At 32.8% G+C, this 21,173-nt stretch overlaps 2 protein-coding genes across 2 annotated transcripts in view; one reads left to right on the top strand and one right to left on the bottom strand.

Annotated features, from left to right (window-relative positions):
- The first annotated feature begins 21 nt into the window (after positions 1-21).
- On the top strand, positions 22-12,171 carry LOC134725963 (UPF0561 protein C2orf68 homolog). Its single transcript, XM_063590296.1, has 4 exons — positions 22-176; positions 8,204-8,316; positions 10,851-10,924; positions 11,623-12,171. Exons 1-4 carry the CDS (start codon positions 103-105, stop codon positions 11,746-11,748), a joined length of 387 nt encoding a protein of 128 aa, XP_063446366.1. The 5' UTR covers positions 22-102; the 3' UTR covers positions 11,749-12,171.
- Positions 12,172-14,349: 2,178 nt separating this feature from the next.
- The window catches only part of LOC134725961 (piwi-like protein 1), a 40,770-nt gene continuing 33,946 nt past the window's right edge, over positions 14,350-21,173 (bottom strand). Inside the window, exon 21 of the mRNA XM_063590294.1 lies at positions 14,350-17,094. Within this exon, the coding sequence (XP_063446364.1) occupies positions 17,008-17,094 (87 nt within the window). The 3' untranslated portion in view covers positions 14,350-17,007. The remainder of the gene's footprint in view (positions 17,095-21,173) is intronic.

Below are 21,173 nucleotides of genomic sequence, written 5' to 3'. Positions count from 1 at the left end.
ACGCATAAAATGGTACGTAGTACACAGGAATTGCCGGTTGGAAAGAAATTTCCTTCTTTGGATATTTGTTGGGTCTCTTAGACACCTCTTAGACATCTGAGAATGGCAAACAATAAAACTAAAATTGATATGGGCCATGGTTTCATGAAAAGTATAATACGAAATCAAGTGGACAGGTAACCGGTAACCAGCAAAAAAAACCCCAAACATATCTTTTAAAAAAAAACACTTTTTCATGTAATGATTATGTACCCTTCTGTTGATTCAATGCTAAACATATGGAAATTTTATAGAAAATCCACAGCCTTTATCCTTGGACTATCATATTTGGTAATTTGATGACTGATAGATATAGGATAATTGCATGCAGTGCTATCATTGATTTCCTAAAAACAAGTTTATTAATGAAGTTATTGGTTAAAACAAATACAAATTTGGACCAAATCAAGTACACCTTTTAGGGTGCGCTCGACTTTAATGACTCAGCATGAGGTATTTTGGAATTTACAGGTTGGTTTAAACTTTTTGTAAAAAATAAACACTAGCACATCATAGAAAGGCAAGTGAGTAATCTATATTTACTCTAATTTTGGAGGATTGCAACACAATTTCATATAGCAGTCCTAAGTATGAAATTTGTTCAAATTATTATGGCATATTGTTATTCTAAATTATTTCCCAAAATTGATCGCCCTGAAGATCATAAAAAACATTTTATCAAAATTAAGTATGTCAATAAAGGCTTTGATTTTGTAAATATTGCCGGTATATTTAACGACCATGCTGTTAAAGAACAAATTCCTGGATATTTTGACAATACTGAGCTACCTCTTATTTGTTATATTTACAAGAAATCTACCCGGAAATTTGTGTTTAATTATAGTCAATTGTGTAAAGATGTTAATTTCAGTAAAAATACACCTACTTCATGTAATTGCAGTAATTCGGAATATATTTATGGACCCATTTCCCATGTTCTAACAGGAGATCTTAACGTCGTTCAAGACCGAGAGTTAAAATCATTCCTAAGTAAAGGACCTAAATATCGTCCCCCGTCAATTATTAATTGGAATGAGTGTCGTAATATCATCCACGACTCACTCCATACTTACTGTATGAAATGGATAAAATGGGAAAAAGCTGACAAAAAATCTTTGGACTCTTTTTTTAATTCAGTAATGAATATAGTTGATATACGTATTCAACATTTTAAAGAACATTTTACTATTAACAATAACCACAATAAACCTATTTCTCGTATCAAACATAAACTAAAAGAACTAGCCAAGGAATTTGTTTTTGTCCCGGCTGATAAAGCTGCTAATAATATTATTATTGTTTGACGTAAATTTTACATTGAGGTTCTGAAAAAGGAAATCACCAATTCACCAACATTTCAACTGACTCCATTTTCAGAAAACGAAATCTGTAACAAACATAAACTTTTAGCCACCGCTTTACAAGCAGAGCCAAATACAATGAAAGTCCCAACTATGTATTGGCTTCCGAAGCTACACAAAACCCCTTACAAATATAGATTTATTTCGTCTTCAAGCCATTGTTCAACTACTAAATTGTCTATTCTTCTTACCAGCACACTTGGTACAATTAAAAACCTTATAATAAATTGTTCAAATAAGGCCTTCGAAAATAGTGGAACAAATTACTTTTGGAGTGTCAAGAACTCGTTGGAAGTACTTGATAAATTGCATGCTTATATTAGTGATTTTGAATCTGTTCAAAGTTTTGATTTTTCTACCCTGTATACCACATTGCCTCACATTCTCATTAAGAAAAAATTCACACACCTCATTAAATGGGCATTCAAAAAATCAGAATGTGAATATATATGTTCAAACTCTTTTAGGTCATTTTTTAGTAGCAATAAACAAAAAAAACTATGTTAATTGGACATGCTTTGATACTATATATGCCCTTGAATTTTTACTAGATAACATTTTTGTTCATTTGGGGATTCCGTATATCGTCAGATTATCGGAATTCCAATGGGGACTAACTGTGCACCACTTATTGCGGACCTCTTTTTGTATTGTTATGAGTTAAAATTTATGACAAAAATAAGCAAAGACCCATCAAAACAACATCTGATAAACAAATTTAATAATACTTTTAGATATTTGGATGATATTTTGGCTCTCAATAATGACGACTTCAGTATGTATATTAATGAACTTTATCCTGGCGAACTTACTTTAAATAAAGCTAATACTAACAATGACCACTGCCCTTTCCTCGATCCTGATATCTATATCGCTAACGGAAAGCTGAATACTAAAATTTATGATAAAAGGGATGATTTTTCATTTCCTATCGTTAATTATCCGTTTTTAGATGGTGACGTTCCCTTGTCACCATCTTACGGTGTTTATATATCTCAACTTGTACGATTCGCTCGTGTATGTAACAATGTTTTAGAATTTAACGAGAGAAATTTATGTATTACTGAAAAATTATTACACCAGGGTTTTCATTATCACAAACTAGTCAAAACATTTACTAAATTTTATCATCGGTATAAAGACATCATTCGTAAATATAGCTCAACAGACTTCTTATACGTTCAGGTATTTCACATCCAATTTTTTATGGAAATATTCTTTATAAAGCACAAAGGTGTCAGTATTCACCTCATAAACTTACAAAACCTTTGAATAGACTTATTAAGAAGGGATATAATTACCATACTGTTGTCAAGTCATTAAAGATTGCATATTTTGGCGTTAATATTGAGTCACTGATAAGGTCTTTGCGTTGGAACTAAACACATTTGTTCTAAAAACAGTTGTTGGCATGACACAGGTTATGTTCTTCTCATATATGTTATGATGGTATGATACTAAACCCCTAACGGGAAGGATTGTGCCTGATGTTCATATGATGAAATCATAATCTTTCAGTCAGTTTAATTGAAGTCTGGAGCTGGCATGTCAGTTAAAACTGCTAGTAGTCTGTTGTTATTTATGTATTATTGTCATTTTGTTTATTTTCTTTGGTTACATCTTCTGACATCAGACTCGGACTTCTCTTGAACTGAATTTTAATGTGCGTATTGTTATGCGTTTACTTTTCTACATTGGTTAGAGGTATAGGGGGAGGGTTGAGATCTCACAAACATGTTTAACACCGCCGCATTTTAGCGCCTGTCCCAAGTCAGGAGCCTCTGGCCTTTGTTAGTCTTGTATTATTTTAATTTTAGTTTCTTGTGTACAGTTTGGAAATTAGTATGGCGTTCATTATCACTGAACTAGTATATATTTGTTTAGGGGCCAGCTGAAGGACACCTCCGGGTGTGGGAATTTCTCGCTACATTGAAGACCTGTTGGTGACCTTCTGCTGTTGTTTTTTTATTTGGTCGGGTTGTTGTCTCTTTGACACATTCCCCATTTCCATTCTCAATTCTATTCAAATTTTATAACAAAAATCTCTGTATTAAAGGCTGTGGATTTTCTATAAAAATCTAGGTTTATTTGCCACAAAGTACTCTTTTTCATTTAAATGCAAAGAAACAGTAAATTATAATGCTTTTCATCAAGTTTCCCCCTAGTATATGTACAAAATGGCCTGTCTCTATTATTCAACATATCTGTAGTTTTGATACAATAGATGTTTGAAAAATTCGTTCAAAAATGGCTACAGAAGGCTCGGGGGGCCACTTCAAACATTTTTTGGTAGGGGTGAGCAGCTGAGACATCAAGTACCCCACCCTTTTCATATATTTTGTTTATAAAAAATATATATCTTGTCATATATATCAATTAACGTAAGCAGACCTATAGATGTATTTGAATATTTTTCATCTTCTAGTACATTAGTATAGATTTTTTCAATAAATTCGTCATATTTTTAAAAACTTTTTTCTTATTGCTCCCTTTTATATCTTTCATTATGAAGAAATTTCTATTCCAACATACAATAAATGCATGTAAAAGAAGTTTGGTCAGATCATAGATGGTATTACATCTATGGTCAGTTAAATGTATTTTATCATAATCACTTCAGAGAGAAACCCCTTCACTGATTTTAACATGTTTAATATTAATTAAAAACTGATAAAAAGCAACAACAAATGGAAGTTTTTAACGACCTTGACTGGCTATACAGCCCTTGCATTGATAAAAAGTTACATTGCTGTTCCCTCTTATAGGACGCTTTCACAATGGAATTCTTTAAATAATTGTTATCATGGTTTATGTATACAAACCCTTTAATGTTAATTAGGTGCAAATGTCAAATGGCCGTATTTATTGCATCTATCACTGTCATCAGTGGAAATACCACATCAGAATAAATAGAGTTTAATTGGTTTGACAAATAACTGATGTATTTACAACTGTGGTTTAACCGCATCAAAAATAAATACAGACATCTGATTAGTTTCAGATACTTATGATATAATCAAGCAAGTGATAATACCAACCTATTGATATATTTAATCTGAATTTCTCACCCTTTTCATATATCATAGAGCATGAAAAAGTGACCTATTCCAGCGGCTCATCCCTATCACTAATTATATAGTAAGTGCCCTTCCCCCGAGACAGAAGGGCTCATAAACCTTAAAAGAAAATGAACTATCCAAATTGCTAATAATTATGACGTTTGTGAAACCTTACTGAAGATAATAAAATTGAGAATGGAAATGGGGAATGTATCAAAGAGACAACAACCCGACCATAGAAAAAACAACAGTGGAAGGTCACCAACAGGTCTTCAATGTAACGAGAAATTCCCCCACCCAGAGGTTTCCTTCAGCTGGCCCCTAAACAAATATATACTAGTTCAGTGATAATGAACGCCATACTAATTTTCAAATTGTACACAAGAAACTAAAATTAAAATAATACAAGACTAACAAAGGCCAGAGGCTCCTGACTTGGGAAAGGCGCAAAAAGGTGGGGGGGTTAAACATGTTTGTGAGATCTCAACCCTCCCCTATACCTCTAGCCAATGTAGAAAAGTAAATGCCCTTTACTGGCAGGCATATTTGTCAAGTGACATGATATTCATGTGTAATACAAGCTTTTTCAACAGTTTACACACACAGATTTGGTCACATGCTGTGTACTCCCTTTTAACCACTTTCCACACTTTTTCGTTTTTTTCATTTTTTGGTTGTTAGTGCTAACACTATTGTCCTTTTTTTTACGGCGTCAGGTGTCAAATGCTCATTTTTAGCCACTGTGGATGTACATGTATGTAATTTGATTGGATTTGTCAGATTTTGTCAGAGTTCAAATATTTATTGTGTTTTGTTATTTGTGGAAAAAAATAAACGTTTTTTTATTAAAATCATTCAATTTTTTTACCGTCTAAAAGAAAGTGTACATTTCATCTTGGTGCACAAAAAACTTTTGTATATATGTACAAAGATCCCTCTGTTTAAGGGCATATGATACAGTTACAGGGGAGATAATGATGTTGCTAATGTAAAATGTTAATTTAGAGACGTTAAACTGTGACATAAAAATAAAGATGCATTTTTCAACTGATTTTTAGCTCACCTGGCCTAAAAGGCCATGTGAGCTTTTCTCATCACTTGGCGTCCGTCGTCGTAGTCGACGTCGTCGTCGTCGTCGTCTGTCGTCGTTAATTTTTCAAACATCTTCTCCTCTGAAACTACTGAATGGATTTGAATGAAACTTAGCATGATTGTTCCTTAGTATATCCTGCACAAAATGTGTGCTTCGATTTTTGATCCGTCAAAAAACATGGCCCCCGTTACTTAAAATAGAACATAGGGGTCAAATGCAGTTTTTGGCTTATATTTCAAAAACGAAAGCATTTAGAGCAAATCTGACATGGGGTAAAAATGTTCATTAGGTCAAGATCTATCAGCCCTGAAATTTTCAGATGAATCAAACAAACCATTGTTGGGTTGCTGGCACTTAATTGGTAATTTTAAGGAAATTTTGCTGTTTTTGGTCATTATCTTGAAAATTATTATAGATAAAGATAAACTGTAAACAGCAAAAATGATCAGCAAAGTAAGATCTACAAATAAGTTAATATGACCAAAATTGTCAATTGACCCCTTAAGGGGTTATTGTCCTTTAATGACAATTTTTCACAATTTGTTCATCATATTTGCTAACTTTAAAAAATCTTCTCCTCTGAAACTACTGAATGGATTTGGTTAAAACTTAGCATGATTGTTTCTTAGATTATCCTGCACAAAGTGTGTGCTTTGATTTATGATCTGTCAAAAAACATGGCCGCCGTTACTTAAAATAGAACATAGGGGTCAAATGCAGTTTTTGGCTTATATCTCAAAAACAAAAGCATTTAGAGCAAATCTGACATGGGGTAAAAATGTTCATTAGGTCAATATCTATCAGCCCTGAAATTTTCAGATGAATCAAACAACCAATTGTTGGGTTGCTGCCACTTAATTGGTAATTTTAAGGAAATTTTGCAGTTTTTGGTCATTATCTTGAATATTATTATAGATAAAGATAAACTGTAAATAGCAAAAATGATCAGCAAAGTAAGATCTACAAATAAGTTAATATGACCAAAATTGTCAATTGACCCCTTAAGGGGTTATTGTCCTTTAATGACAATTTTTCACAATTTGTTCATCATATTTGCTAACTTTAAAAAATCTTCTCCTCTAAAACTACTCAACTAAATTCAACCAAACTTCAACTGAATGATCAGTAGGGTGTATAAAATAAAGTTTGTGCTTTATTTTCTATTTCGTCAAAAAACATGGCCATCATGGCTAAAAATAGATCACAAGGTAAAATGCAGTTTTTGGCTTATATCTCAAAAACTCCAGCATTTAGAGCAAATAAGACAATATGTTAAAGTATTGATTAGCTCAAGGTCTACCTGTCCTGTAATTTTCAGACAAATTGGGTAACTGGTTTTTCAGGTATAATGCCCCTGAATTGATGATTTTAAAGAAATTTTGCAGTTTTTGGTTATTATCTTGAATACTATTATAGATACAGATTAACTGAACATTTAAATAAATTGAAAAGCCAAAATAATCATTGATGAGAGATTTAACCAAAAAAATTAAGGTGAGCGATTCAGGCTCTCGAGAGCCTCTTGTTATCATTCACACTGATTTAACTTAAAAAAAAGTTCACAAATCTGAATTTTGGGCAAATATCTGAAATTTCAACCTCATTTTACTCAAAAAGTAGCAATGTAATGTTTTTTATTACATATTTGATTTACACAGGTAAAAAATAGCCTATATATCTTAAATGAAAAATTATCTCTGTCAGAAATAAGCTGTTGGATATGCCCTTAAGAAGCACCCCTAGAGAGCTGTGAGGATTCAATGGAATCCCTGTACACTCCCTGTCAGGATTAATTGAGATGTGTCACTAGCATATTTACAATGTTGAATATTTACAAGGACAATCCCCATCCAAACATCAGGTAGGGTTAGGACACCAGACAGAATCTGTTATTATTGTGGAGGTAGCAAAAATACTCAGAGAGAACCACTGAGCTGCTCGGCTAGAACAGTCAAACTGAAGAGATATCAGCAGATTGATCTCCAGGTCAAAGATAGGAGCAACTTTGACCAACCGATGCCTCCAAAGTACCCATTCTAGTTTTAACTCTTTTCTGGGTACCAGAGATATCATGTGTGTAAGAAGGTGAAAATCAACCTTCTGATGTACTGATATTTTTAGCTTCTGGAGTGGGGATCGAACTCAGTACCTTTAACATCATGTTGGAAGTTTATTTTACCGTTATTACTTTAGGATGATAACCCTATTACGTCTTTCTTAAATGAAATAGCCTTTTTTACGTCATAATTATTAGGACTAGAGTATCACTCACTTAAATAATTATGATGTCTTGAAAGGTTATTTTTACTTCTTGATGCAACATCTTCCTAGAATGTGTTGCAGCTAAAAAATAGCCTTTGAAGACAACATATTTAATAGGATAGTTCACTATTCATGTCTTTCACTGGAGAAGAATGTTAAATATGCATGCCAAAATTGTGTTATTTTTTAAAGAGACAACATCAAAAGTTCAATATAGGATAAAAAAAAATATAATTCACATAGTTTTTTCACTGACCCCATGATTAAGAGTACATAAACTTGTATACAATTCATTTTTTAAGGAGATGCACTAAAACAAAATATAATGATAAATCTGCATTGTTCAATGAAAATCATTTCTCTAAAACATTTATATTTTTCACCAATAGGGATAATTATGATAAAGAAGTAAAGTCTAAGAAACAAGAAAAACCAAAACTTAACCAAAGACCAAAGAAACCTAATATTGATGTGTATGTACCACCTACAAGACAGAAGAAAGGTTTGTAATAGCAACAATGGTTTCACACTTTCGCAGCTTAAAAATGGGAAAATAATTGTGTTAAAGTTTGTTGATTGTAAATAGTTGACTGCCTTTGCAATATTTTTTTTCATATATTTCGATGACCAAGTGGACTCTTATCACAACAGTCAATCATGGAGTCAATACTTTTTTTTCTTTGTTATTTCTATAGCTTAGTTTCCAGTAGTACATGTAGAATTGACATACACTTCCTGTCATACAATACAAGTAAGAGGGAGAGAGAGGGTATGGATAAGTGAACATTTTTTATACGACGGCAAATTTTGAAAAAATTTTCGTCGTATATTGCTATCACGTTGGCGTCGTCGTCGTCGTCCGAATACTTTTAGTTTTCGCACTCTAACTTAAGTAAAAGTGAATAGAAATCTATGAAATTTTAACACAAGGTTTATGACCATAAAAGGAAGGCTGGTATTGATTTTGGGAGTTTTGGTCCCAACATTTTAGGAATTAGGGGCCAAAAAGGGCCCAAATAAGCATTTTCTTGGTTTTCGCACTATAACTTTAGTTTAAGTTAATAGAAATCTATGAAATTTTGACACAAGGTTTATAACCACAAAATAAAGGTTGGGATTGATTTTGGGAGTTTTATTTTCAACAGTTTAGGAATTGGGGGCCAAAAAAGGGCCCAAATAAGCATTATTCTTGGTTTTCGCACAATAACTTTAGTTTAAGTAAATAGAAATCAATGAAATTTAAACACAATGTTTATGACCACAAAAGGAAGGTTGGTATTGATTTTGGGAGTTTCAGTCCCAACAGTTTAGGAATTAGGGGCCAAAAAGGGACCCAAATAAGCATTTTTCTTGGTTTTCGCACCATAGCGTTAGTATAAGTAAATAGAAATCTATGAAATTTAAACACAAGGTTTATGACTATAAAAGGAAGGTTGGTATTGATTTTGGAAGTTTTGGTCCCAACAGTTAAGGAAAAAGGGGCCCAAAGGGTCCAAAATTAAACTTTGTTTGATTTCATCAAAATTGAATAATTGGGGTTCTTTAATATGCCGAATCTAACTGTGTATGTAGATTCTTAATTTTTGGTCCCGTTTTCAAATTGGTCTACATTAAGGTCCAAAGGGTCCAAAATTAAACTTAGTTTGATTTTAACAAAAATTGAAACCTTGGGGTTCTTTGATATGCTGAATCTAAAAATGTACTTAGATTTTTTTATTGGCCCAGTTTTCAAGTTGGCCCAAATCGGGGTCCAAAATTAAACATTGTTTGATTTCATCAAAAATTGAATAATTGGGGTTCTTTGATATGCCAAATCTAACTGTGTATGTAGATTCTTAATTTTTGGTCCAGTTTCAAAATTGGTCTAAATTAAAGTGCAAAGGGTCCAAAATTAAACTAAGTTTGATTTTAACAAAAAATAAATTCTTGGGCCTCTTTGATATGCTGAATCTAAAAATGTACTTAGATTTTTGATTATGGGCCCAGTTTTCAAGTTGGTCCAAATCAGGATATAAAATTATTATATTAAGTATTGTGCAATAGCAAGTCTTTTCAATTGCACAGTATTGTGCAATGGCAAGAAATATCTAATTTCACAATATTGTGAAATAGCAAATTTTTTTTTAATTAAGAGTTATCTTTCTTTGTCCAGTATAGTAAGCAAGAAATATCTGCAAGAATATTTTTTAATTGGAGTTATCTTTCTTTGTCCAGAATCAACTTAAATCTTTGTTATATACAATATACAATGTATATTCACCTTTAATACCAACTGATAAATTTAAATAATCTTTACCATTCAGTGATAACAAGCAGTTTTTTTTACATCTTTATTATTTTATGATGTATTTAAATGAGTAATTATTGTTGCAAACTCCATTAGAATATTTTAATTGAGATTAGTTTTGGAATAAGGGAAAGGGGGATGTGATTTAAAAATTGGGTTCAATTTTTCTCATTTGAAATTTCATAAATAAAAAGAAAATTTCTTCAAACAATTTTTTGAGAGGATTAATATTCAACAGCATAGTGAATTGCTCTAAGAGAAAACAAAAATTTTAAGTTCATTAGAACACATTCATTCTGTGTCAGAAACCTATGCTGTGTCAACTATTTAATCACAATCCAAATTTAGAGCTGAATCCAGCTTGAATGTTGTGTCCATACTTGCCCCAACTGTTCAGGGTTCAACCTCTGCGGTCGTATAAAGCTACGCCCTGCGGAGCATCTGGTTTTCTTTGTGAGCCCCACCTTCGATAGTAAAGGTGTATTATGTTTTCTGATCTGTTCATCTGTCCTTTCGTCCGTATGTCCCGCTTCAAGTTAAAATTTTTGGTCAAGGTAGTTTTTGATTAAGTTGAAGTCCAATCAACTTGAAACAGTTTAAATTTTAACTAAGTACACATGTTCCCTATGATATGATCTTTCATATGCCAAATTAGAGTTCTGACCCTAATTTCATGGTCCAGTGAACATATAAATAATAGTGTTAGCAGGGCATCCATGTACTCTGGAGATTATGTGTTTTTATTACAGATGAAAAGAATGAGCTGTTCCAGTTAGAGTTTGAAGATAAAGAAGGAGATATATTGACTTTTATTGTTTACCAAGTAGGTTTATAGAGTTCTGTGTAAATAAACAGCATCATATTAAGGGATAACCACGGCTCATTTTCTTTAAGGATTTGTGACACTACAAATAATGTGAACTCCTTTGTTGATTGATTGTTGGTTTCTAAACATCCAGTGGTAAATAATTCATGCATTTTCAGGATGAGAACAAATTAACAACAATAGGTTCTGTAATAGAGGCGTTCAGGAAACTCCTTTGTAAACAACAACTTGTTCAGGAAAAGATTCAAGTTTGAAAGTAAAAAAAAATATACCATAAACCAAATTGTTAATTTGTAAATTGTATGAAAACATAAAAATAGTGTTTGCTACAAATGGGATAAAAGCTGGGTTAGCCTCATTTTATGTCTGCAACTAAAGCTCTTACAATTTAATTTGATGTTTTCCTACAAGGTCCAAATATTGTATATGGTGTATCGATTCTGGGGGAAAGCTTTATCAAGTACACTCAACACCAAAAGAAAGTTAAAATCATAAAATATTTTGAAATTCTACATTTCTGACATCCAAGCTATCTGGTCTGTGTTTGGTAATTGTCTTATTGGCAATCAAATCAAATCTCCTTAATAATAAATTATATGAATGAAATTCTCAAATTCTCAAATAATTTCTACTATGCTTACTATCTTGTGATAAAGTTTTGTATATACATATGTTGTTTTTTATTTATTTTTTAGGATGATAAGCCTCATTTTGTGGCTAGAAAAATCGGGAATGAAAGGCAGCTGACACAACCATTTATTGAGGCTCTGGAAGAAAGAATAAAGCAAGAAATGGAAAAGCTTAAAGATGAACAGACCTGATTGCTTCATAAATTTCAACCCAGAAATTTTTACTAGAAGTGAAGGCATCCAATTTATGCTGTGCTTTACCTTGATATAGCCAGTGTTTTGTGTTGCTTGTCGTAAAGTTATTTTGGCCTGGTGCCAGATGGACTAGGGACCATTGTTATTTCTTCCATGTTGTATCATCACTATGAATAGAACCAAGCACATCAGGCATCGTCATGATATTTAAGCACATCTTATTATCTGCATAACAAACTGGAGAAGTAATGCTTTGTAGTTTCTAAGTGATATACTTATAGTTTCATTGGAAAAGAATATGTTTTGATTGGTATAAGTGAAAATAATAATTAGTTTCAGTGTTGTTTGAATTCAGTGTAATGTGAAAAATAGACAGCAAAAGGGAAATGGTAGAAAATAAAAAGTACAACCCACCTTAAATTTTGATTTGTTATCCTCAGTCATTATAACGACAAATATTTCCTAATATATAACAGTAACTGGAGGCCTCAGTGAGCAAGTTGTCTATGTCCAACTACTGCATTGCTAGTCTGTTAACACTTTATCAAGGATGATATTTGTCTGAATAGCACAAATGAATGAAATCTACCATCTATGTCAAAAAAGGAATGTCTTCATAAAACCAATAAAAAAAAATGAAATCAGAGAATAACCATATGGATGGCATCAAAAACTATTTCCAATACCTGAATGCTAGCTCAAATAACCCTATCATTTGATATAACAGTATATTGTATCAGCCGTTGTACACCCAAAAAGATTTTAAACATTAAATTATAATACTTGCTAATAAAGCTGCACAAAGAGAAAGGGTTTATGTCAAATAACAATTGCAACATTTCTTTACAAAAAATTGTGCCACTTTACTGAAAGTAAATAACTTGTTATATGTGAAACTTAACTTTTGTCTATGGTGGCTATTCTTACTGTAATGTCAAAAACATCTTTACAACAGTTATTGGTTTTAACAATTTCAATGCCAGAACTTACCACAAACAGAAGGTAGAGGATCCCATGAACTTTTATCAATCAATTGGCATTTGTCAACTAACAACTGTTTTTTTTTGTACATGGCATTTTGCAGGTCATTTTGACATTTAGTTTCTCTATGTACAGTACATGTACTAGTTTTCTGCTTTAAAAAAAACTCAAATCAGTACATATTTTCATTCAAGGCTAAAAGTCTATGAGGACTCGACTTCATATTTAAGTCATGAGATCAATTTGTAGATATTGTCCTACTTTTTATTTAAGGTGGTACCTAACACTACAGGGAGATAACTCTGTAAAATCAGCAGAACGTTTTGATGACATTGTGTTGTTAAGGGTATATTAAGCTTCCAAATGATCAAAATAAGTGTTCGTCAAACTGCTATATAACCAGTGTATTTTTTCTGATTAAACAGGTGGTTCAAATTTTTTGAAAATTTTATTTTTTTGTCAAAGGATCAAAGTGAATGCTTTGCCCAAATTTTATGAAAATTAAACGAGCCAAATTAATTTTAGTGGAAGTGTTGGGTACCACCTTAAGTTACTTTCAATATTTATCTCCTGTGGTTTCTGAAAAACACTTAAAATTTGGTAACAAGAGTGCACATGCTGGAATGTCTTGCCTTCTTTACTAATCATTGATATTATGTTGATAGTCTTTTCTATAAAACTTTATTACAACTTAACAGTAACCAAGGATACTAAACATTGACCAATCAACAATGGAAAAAAGGTCAAAGTCAGATGAAACATGCCAGGCCAACATAGAAAGTAAACAATCCTTACATCAAATAAAGTTGACCTATTGCTTAGAGTTTTAAGAACATCAGACCAAAACACAAAACTTGATACTAAGCTATGTACTCTGAAAATGAGGTCAAGGTCAAATAAGACCTGCGCGACTGACATATAGATCATAAAATATTTCTGTACACCAAATATGACCAATTGCATCTACTATTAGATAAAAAGACCAAAACTCCAAAACTTTAACTTTGTCTACTGAACAATGAAAATGAGGTCAAGGTCAAATGACACCTGCCAGCTAGACATATTCACCTTACAATCATTCCATACACCAAATAAAGAAGACCTATTGCATAAAGTAAGAAAAACAGACCAAAACACAAAAAACTTAACTATAACCACTGGACCAAAGAAATAAGGTCATGGTCAGATGCCACCTGCCAGATGGACATGTACACCTTATGGTCCTTCCATACACCGAATATACTAGACCTTTTGCTAATAGTATCTGAGATATGGACTTGACCACCAAAACTTTACCTTGTTCACTGATCCATGAAATGAGGTCGAGGTCAAGTGAAAACAGTGTCTGACCGGCACGAGGACCTTGCAAGGTACGCACATACCAAATATATTTATACTATAACTATAAGAGAGAGTTTAATATTACAAAAAATCTTAAACTTTTTTTTTCAAGTAGTCACTGAACCATGAAAATAAGGTCATTAACATTGGATATGTGACTGATGAAAACTTTTAGACTTTTTCGGTAGGGGAGTAAAAAAAATTTGGGTAAATGTACAATGATTGCAATAGGGAAATTTGCTAGTCCAGGAAATCAAAACTACTTAAAATAAAGACTTCTTTTAAAATCTTTATTTGTAATAAATTTTCATTATCAAAGTTGCATACAATAGTATTCTCATTACACATTCTTGAGGTTATTGCAAATATATAAAGACAAATAAAGAGATTGTCAAACATGTCTGAACAAAACATAGAACAGAAATGTATCTCAAGTGAACACTTGTATTGAGTGAGGTACAATGAATGTTATTAGTTGGTTACCATATGAACAGACCACTTACTGTTATCAAAAAGTTCAGCAGTAGGGGGTCTTCTTTACTCCATGGAGTATTATCAAGCCAATTTTGTTAAAAATATATAGTTTGTGGTACAAGGTATTTCTGAGATCAGACATGTTGAGGTTAACCAACATTTGTTACATTATAAGCCAAAACGATACAAATTGATACCGTTACTTTCTCTTAAATATGAAAGAGCTTCTGTCAAAAAGTTATATCTAACAAGATATTGAAGATCACAGAAGTCATTAATCACCCTTATTTAGACATCACAAGTAGTGACATCACTTGTACACAACTTATGTTTTAGTATCTTAATGTTTGGTTATAAACAATATCCTATTCAAATTACAAGAAAAAAAATTTCAACTAAAGAATAACTCAAAACATAAAATATGTCCCACAGCCCATTATAAATGCATTACCTATGACTGATTGGTAAAAATAAAAAAAACTTCAAACATAAATGCACTATTTCCATGTCTGATAGCAATATATATAGGTCATTATAATAAATTTCAAAACATCTTCAGTTTTAGCATTCAACATAGATACTTAGGTTCAAATTTTGGATGGAGTTCCTAAAAACCATTAATGCAGTCTACACTTAAAAGGGACTCTGACGAAACACTGCATTTTCTAACGAGTCAGTATATGAAATTTTAAATTTTAATTTTTCCTAAATATAATAGTGTTTTGTCTTACTGACCATATTGTTGGACATTAAATTGAAAAAATATTCTATCAGCAACAAATTACTCAGAATAAAGTGCTGCTTTCGGATTTTTTTTTATTTTTTTTTTAAATGAAAGGTAAATATAAAAACTGTTAAAAATATCATGAAGATCAGGGGAATTTCACTGTCAAAAGATATATAGATTCCACAACTGCAACAAGTGTATTACAATATTTCTACACTCAAGACAGTTAAATTTTAATATTTGAAGCGAGAGGCTCACCGAGCTTTTTAAATACTTAAAATTGAACTGTTGAGAGTGAAGAAATATCGTAATACACGAGTTACAGTGGTGGAATCTGTTTCTCTTATGATTTTTATCCTTCCTTTTCAAAGATTTGAGGAAAACTGTGTACTTATGATGTGACATCATCAGACATGTGCGCCTTTTTTCATGACGTCAGAATCTGAAAATTCAGAAGAAAACAAGAAAATTTAACTTCACAATTTAATTTCAACCAATCATTTGCCGTGAACAGATATTTCACTAGTAAAGAGAAATATCTTTCTCAGGCCGGTCAGAAAATGTGAAAATAGCACAATAATTAGAGAAGAGATGATCATGATCTAGATATTGCAGTAAAAATAAAGTAACATAATTTATAAATATAGAGCTGAAATGTGTATGAAAATTTATAACATATGGTATATAAGGTTGTTTAAGACTCTTTGCTGCCTTTGACATAAATAAGAATGATTCTTATGTACAGGTATATAATTCGCTTGATATTTCATGAATGAATATATAATACGGAGATATGTCAGGTTGTTGTATATACAATGGTTGGCTGTATGATTCATTTCACTTTTCTCACACCAAACTAAAGCCTATTTACAAACATGTTATATCATTCATTCCTACTAAAGAAATTACAATATCCTACTAAAGAAATTACAATATATACCCAAATAGTATTATATGACTAGAATAGTTACTGTCCATTTTGAGAGAAATGGCCAAAGTTTTCCTCGACTAACTGGTGAAAGAATGTTGCAGAATACAGATTAAGAAGGAAAGATAGAATTATATGAACCATTAGATACTTTTCTAGGAATTTTTTTAAATATTTTCACCTTGCATTTAAACAGAAGTACACATTTGACTTTTTTTTCAATCTTCTGTATTCTTTCCCAGATGTATATGTAAAGATTCAAGATCGTTTTGTTCCTTTATCTTTTTGGTAAAAAGTTTGGCTCTTCTATGGGAGTATTACAGCTGATATAACATTTAAAACAACCTTTCTTCATACAGTACATCTACATAATGTACAAAAGTATAAAATAATTATAACATTGATCTGCAAGTTTCACTAACTTGCAAAATAAAAAACAAAACATTACAAAATATAAAATGATTGTAACAATTAAATCAACGCATTCCTTGTCTTTTGCAATGGAGATGAACTAAAAATTACTAAGTCAATGATGAACAAAATATGAAAAAAATACCATATAAAACACATCTTTTGGTTTGAAACTACTTGTAATATGTAAATGTCCTCCAAAAATTGTCTGAACAAAGGAAGGCACAAACTTGGAAGTCATCTGATATAAAATCTGAAATGTCACTAAAAACTTTCTCCTTTTTCACAATCCTTCATAACAGAATCAATTAAAATTTGACTAGCATTGACATCAATACCCAGCAGGACTAAAATCTTGTTAGCCCAATGGTTTCTGGGTGATATTTGGTACCATCTATAAGAAGAACAATCTGTCTGACAACTCTGTACTTGGTTCTTTGTGGATGTTCTGTCCAACCAAGTAAGCCAACTTATGGGCATACTGAAAAGGAACAAAGAAAATTTATTCATTTGTATAGTACAAGAAAGTAACTAAAATAGCAAGAAGAGAATTAGATAATGTAAATCAGTATTATTTGTTAAATGTTTAATAGGAGTTGCTTTATTCATACACAATTGAGTTAAACAGATGTGAACATTAAAAATCTTACATAGGAGTTACAATTTCCTAATTCAAGATCACACAAATTGGGCACAAGTATTCAGATAAAAGCTGACCTTATTGGTGATGCTCAAATTAACACCTGAACAAAATGCAATTGCAATTAAATTATAAAAATATTCATGTTTTCACTATTCACTGCCAGTTAAATGAATACACATCAATAACCTGTTTTGCTTATGTTAAACAAAGAATGCAGTATTTAGAGAAACAGAACTGAGTTCTCTGCTTGTATGAATTTATTATCTGTGTAATCACATAGATATGTTATAATTCTTACCTGACAAGGTGCTGGTACCCTAACAGTTCCTGGCCAGTTATAATACAAATGAGTCATTTTGTATGACAGTCTCTGAAGATGATCAGGTCTCATGTTATAATTCTTACCTGACAAGGTGCAGGGACCCTAACAGTTCCTGGCCAGTTATAATACAAATGAGTCATTTTGTATGACAGTCTCTGAAGATGATCAGGTCTCATGTTATAATTCTTACCTGACAAGGTGCAGGGACCCTAACAGTTCCTGGCCAGTTATAATACAAATGAGTCATTTTGTATTACAGTCTCTGAAGATGATCAGGTCTCGTGTTATAATTCTTACCTGACAAGGTGCAGGGACCCTAACAGTTCCTGGCCAGTTATAATACAAATGAGTCATTTTGTATGACAGTCTCTGAAGATGATCAGGTCTCATGTTATAATTCTTACCTGACAAGGTGCAGGGACCCTAACAGTTCCTGGCCAGTTATAATACAAATGAGTCATTTTGTATGACAGTCTCTGAAGATGATCAGGTCTCATGTTATAATTCTTACCTGACAAGGTGCAGGGACCCTAACAGTTCCTGGCCAGTTATAATACAAATGAGTCATTTTGTATGACAGTCTCTGAAGATGATCAGGTCTCATGTTATAATTCTTACCTGACAAGGTGCAGGTACCCTTACAGTTCCTGGCCAGTTATAATACAAATGTCAGAGTCATTTTGTATGACAGTCTCTGAAGATGATCAGGTCTCATGTTATAATTCTTACCTGACAAGGTGCAGGGACCCTAACAGTTCCTGGCCAGTTATAATACAAATGAGTCATTTTGTATGACAGTCTCTGAAGATGATCAGGTCTCATGTTATAATTCTTACCTGACAAGGTGCAGGGACCCTAACAGTTCCTGGCCAGTTATAATACAAATGAGTCATTTTGTATGACAGTCTCTGAAGATGATCAGGTCTCATGTTATAATTCTTACCTGACAAGGTGCAGGGACCCTAACAGTTCCTGGCCAGTTATAATACAAATGAGTCATTTTGTATGACAGTCTCTGAAGATGATCAGGTCTCATGTTATAATTCTTACCTGACAAGGTGCAGGGACCCTAACAGTTCCTGGCCAGTTATAATACAAATGAGTCATTTTGTATGACAGTCTCTGAAGATGATCAGGTCTCATGTTATAATTCTTACCTGACAAGGTGCAGGGACCCTAACAGTTCCTGGCCAGTTATAATACAAATGAGTCATTTTGTATGACAGTCTCTGAAGATGATAAGGTCTCATGTTATAATTCTTACCTGACAAGGTGCAGGGACCCTAACAGTTCCTGGCCAGTTATAATACAAATGAGTCATTTTGTATGACAGTCTCTGAAGATGATCAGGTCTCATGTTATAATTCTTACCTGACAAGGTGCAGGTACCCTTACAGTTCCTGGCCAGTTATAATACAAATGAGTCATTTTGTATGACAGTCTCTGAAGATGATCAGGTCTCATGTTATAATTCTTACCTGACAAGGTGCAGGGACCCTAACAGTTCCTGGCTAGTTATAATACAAATGAGTCATTTTGTATGAGGCTTAAATTAAAATATTGATTGTTTGCCCTTTACCGACCGACCCTATAAATTCGTTGCGCCCGAAAATCTTTTATTTGTATTTACCAGCAAGATTTTATTTTATTTTATTTTTTCGTTCCTACCGAAAATCTTATATTTGTATTTCCCGCTCAAAGCTATTTTATCCGGAATTCTCGGGTTTTATCTTTAACGTATAAGGTCCAGTCCGTTTGGTATCACCTGAGCGTTTGACATGAACACTTGCATCTGAAATTTCAAAGCATTTGTTTGAAATCGATGTTCAGCATGTGCTTCTGTACCTTTATACTTAAAGAGCAGGGTTCATTTTCAAAAAAGTTCGTTTGATACAAAATTATAAACGTGTGAACAAACTAATTTGTAAACGGACGTTGAATTCTATGTAGGGATAGTCTTTTGTGATCCGGAGATCAGGATGATTATGTTAACGATGTCGCTATATTATTTATATCTGACATGAACCAAAAGTGGCTAAACCCTGTAAAGTGGAGAATATCTGGCAGTAAAATCGCCAAGTTGTCCATACAGATCATTTATAAATGCGATGTAAAATACGTGACAATTGTCAGAGTTTTATGTCTTGTAGCATTTTGATAGGAAACAAAGCTAAGGCACACACGATGTTTTTAACACTCAAGGGACTTTTTCTACTAGGAAATGTATGTCTGCCCAGACATATCTTATCAGTACAAAGTTATATTACAGAAAATCTTAAGGTAAGCATACAAGGTACGTAGTACAGAATATAAGTGCGAGTTCAAACTCTTCAACATTCCAGGCATATAAACGTTGAAGATATGCGGCACAGCTCTATTTTTTGATATTTGAAAACAAAATAGTACTGTGCATATGAATTAGCTTCACATTCTACGTGATATTTGTTTTTAAACTAATAGTCCCAGAAAACTTATTTGCAAAAACAAAACGGACACAAATGACATTATGCAGAGTTTGTATCTATAAAATAAAATTTTATACCTACCTGCCTACCCATGACAAATAATATACCGAGCCAAGTTATTTTTTTGGGGGAAAAAATAAAATATTTTACCTACCTACCTACCCTGTTTCAAAACATAGGGTCGGAAAAGGGCAAACAAACAATATTTTAATTTAGGCCTGACAGTCTCTGAAGATGATCAGGTCTCATGTTATAATTCTTACCTGACAAGGTGCAGGGACCCTAACAGTTCCTGGCCAGTTATAATACAAATGAGTCATTTTGTATGACAGTCTCTGAAGATGATCAGGTCTCATGTTATAATTCTTACCTGACAAGGTGCAGGGACCCTAACAGTTCCTGGCCAGTTATAATACAAATGAGTCATTTTGTATGACAGTCTCTGAAGATGATCAGGTCTCATGTTATAATTCTTACCTGACAAGGTGCAGGGACCCTAACAGTTCCTGGCCAGTTATAATACAAATGAGTCATTTTGTATGACAGTCTCTGAAGATGATCAGGTCTCATGTTATAATTCTTACCTGACAAGGTGCAGGGACCCTAACAGTTCCTGGCCAGTTATAATACAAATGAGTCATTTTGTATGAGTCTCTGAAGATGATCAGGTCTCATGTTATAATTCTTACCTGACAAGGTGCAGGGACCCTAACAGTTCCTGGCCAGTTATAATACAAATGAGTCATTTTGTATGACAGTCTCTGAAGATGATCAGGTCTCATGTTATAATTCTTACCTGACAAGGTGCAGGGACCCTAACAGTTCCTGGCCAGTTATAATACAAATGAGTCATTTTGTATGACAGTCTCTGAAGATGATCAGGTCTCATGTTATAATTCTTACCTGACAAGGTGCAGGGACCCTAACAGTTCCTGGCCAGTTATAATACAAATGAGTCATTTTGTATGACAGTCTCTGAAGATGATCAGGTCTCATGTTATAATTCTTACCTGACAAGGTGCAGAGACCCTAACAGTTCCTGGCCAGTTATAATACAAATGAGTCATTTTGTAAGACAGTCTCTGAAGATGATCAGGTCTCATGTTATAATTCTTACCTGACAAGGTGCA

Source organism: Mytilus trossulus, chromosome 7 (assembly GCF_036588685.1).
Source record: "Mytilus trossulus isolate FHL-02 chromosome 7, PNRI_Mtr1.1.1.hap1, whole genome shotgun sequence".
In the NCBI taxonomy this organism is placed as follows: domain Eukaryota; kingdom Metazoa; phylum Mollusca; class Bivalvia; order Mytilida; family Mytilidae; genus Mytilus; species Mytilus trossulus.
Note: the sequence above shows the minus strand (reverse complement) of the source record. Positions and strands in the feature narration are given on the sequence as shown.

What these genes read in the sequence shown, in the direction of transcription:
- LOC134725963 (XM_063590296.1), top strand. Translation starts at nt 103, where the DNA reads ATGGCAAACAATAAAACTAAAATTGATATGGGCCATGGTTTCATGAAA. An exon ending in ACCTACAAGACAGAAGAAAG is followed by an intron (nt 8,317 to 10,850) that starts GTTTGTAATAGC and finishes TTTTTATTACAG; the next exon opens with ATGAAAAGAATGAGCTGTTC. An exon ending in TGACTTTTATTGTTTACCAA is followed by an intron (nt 10,925 to 11,622) that starts GTAGGTTTATAG and finishes TTTATTTTTTAG; the next exon opens with GATGATAAGCCTCATTTTGT.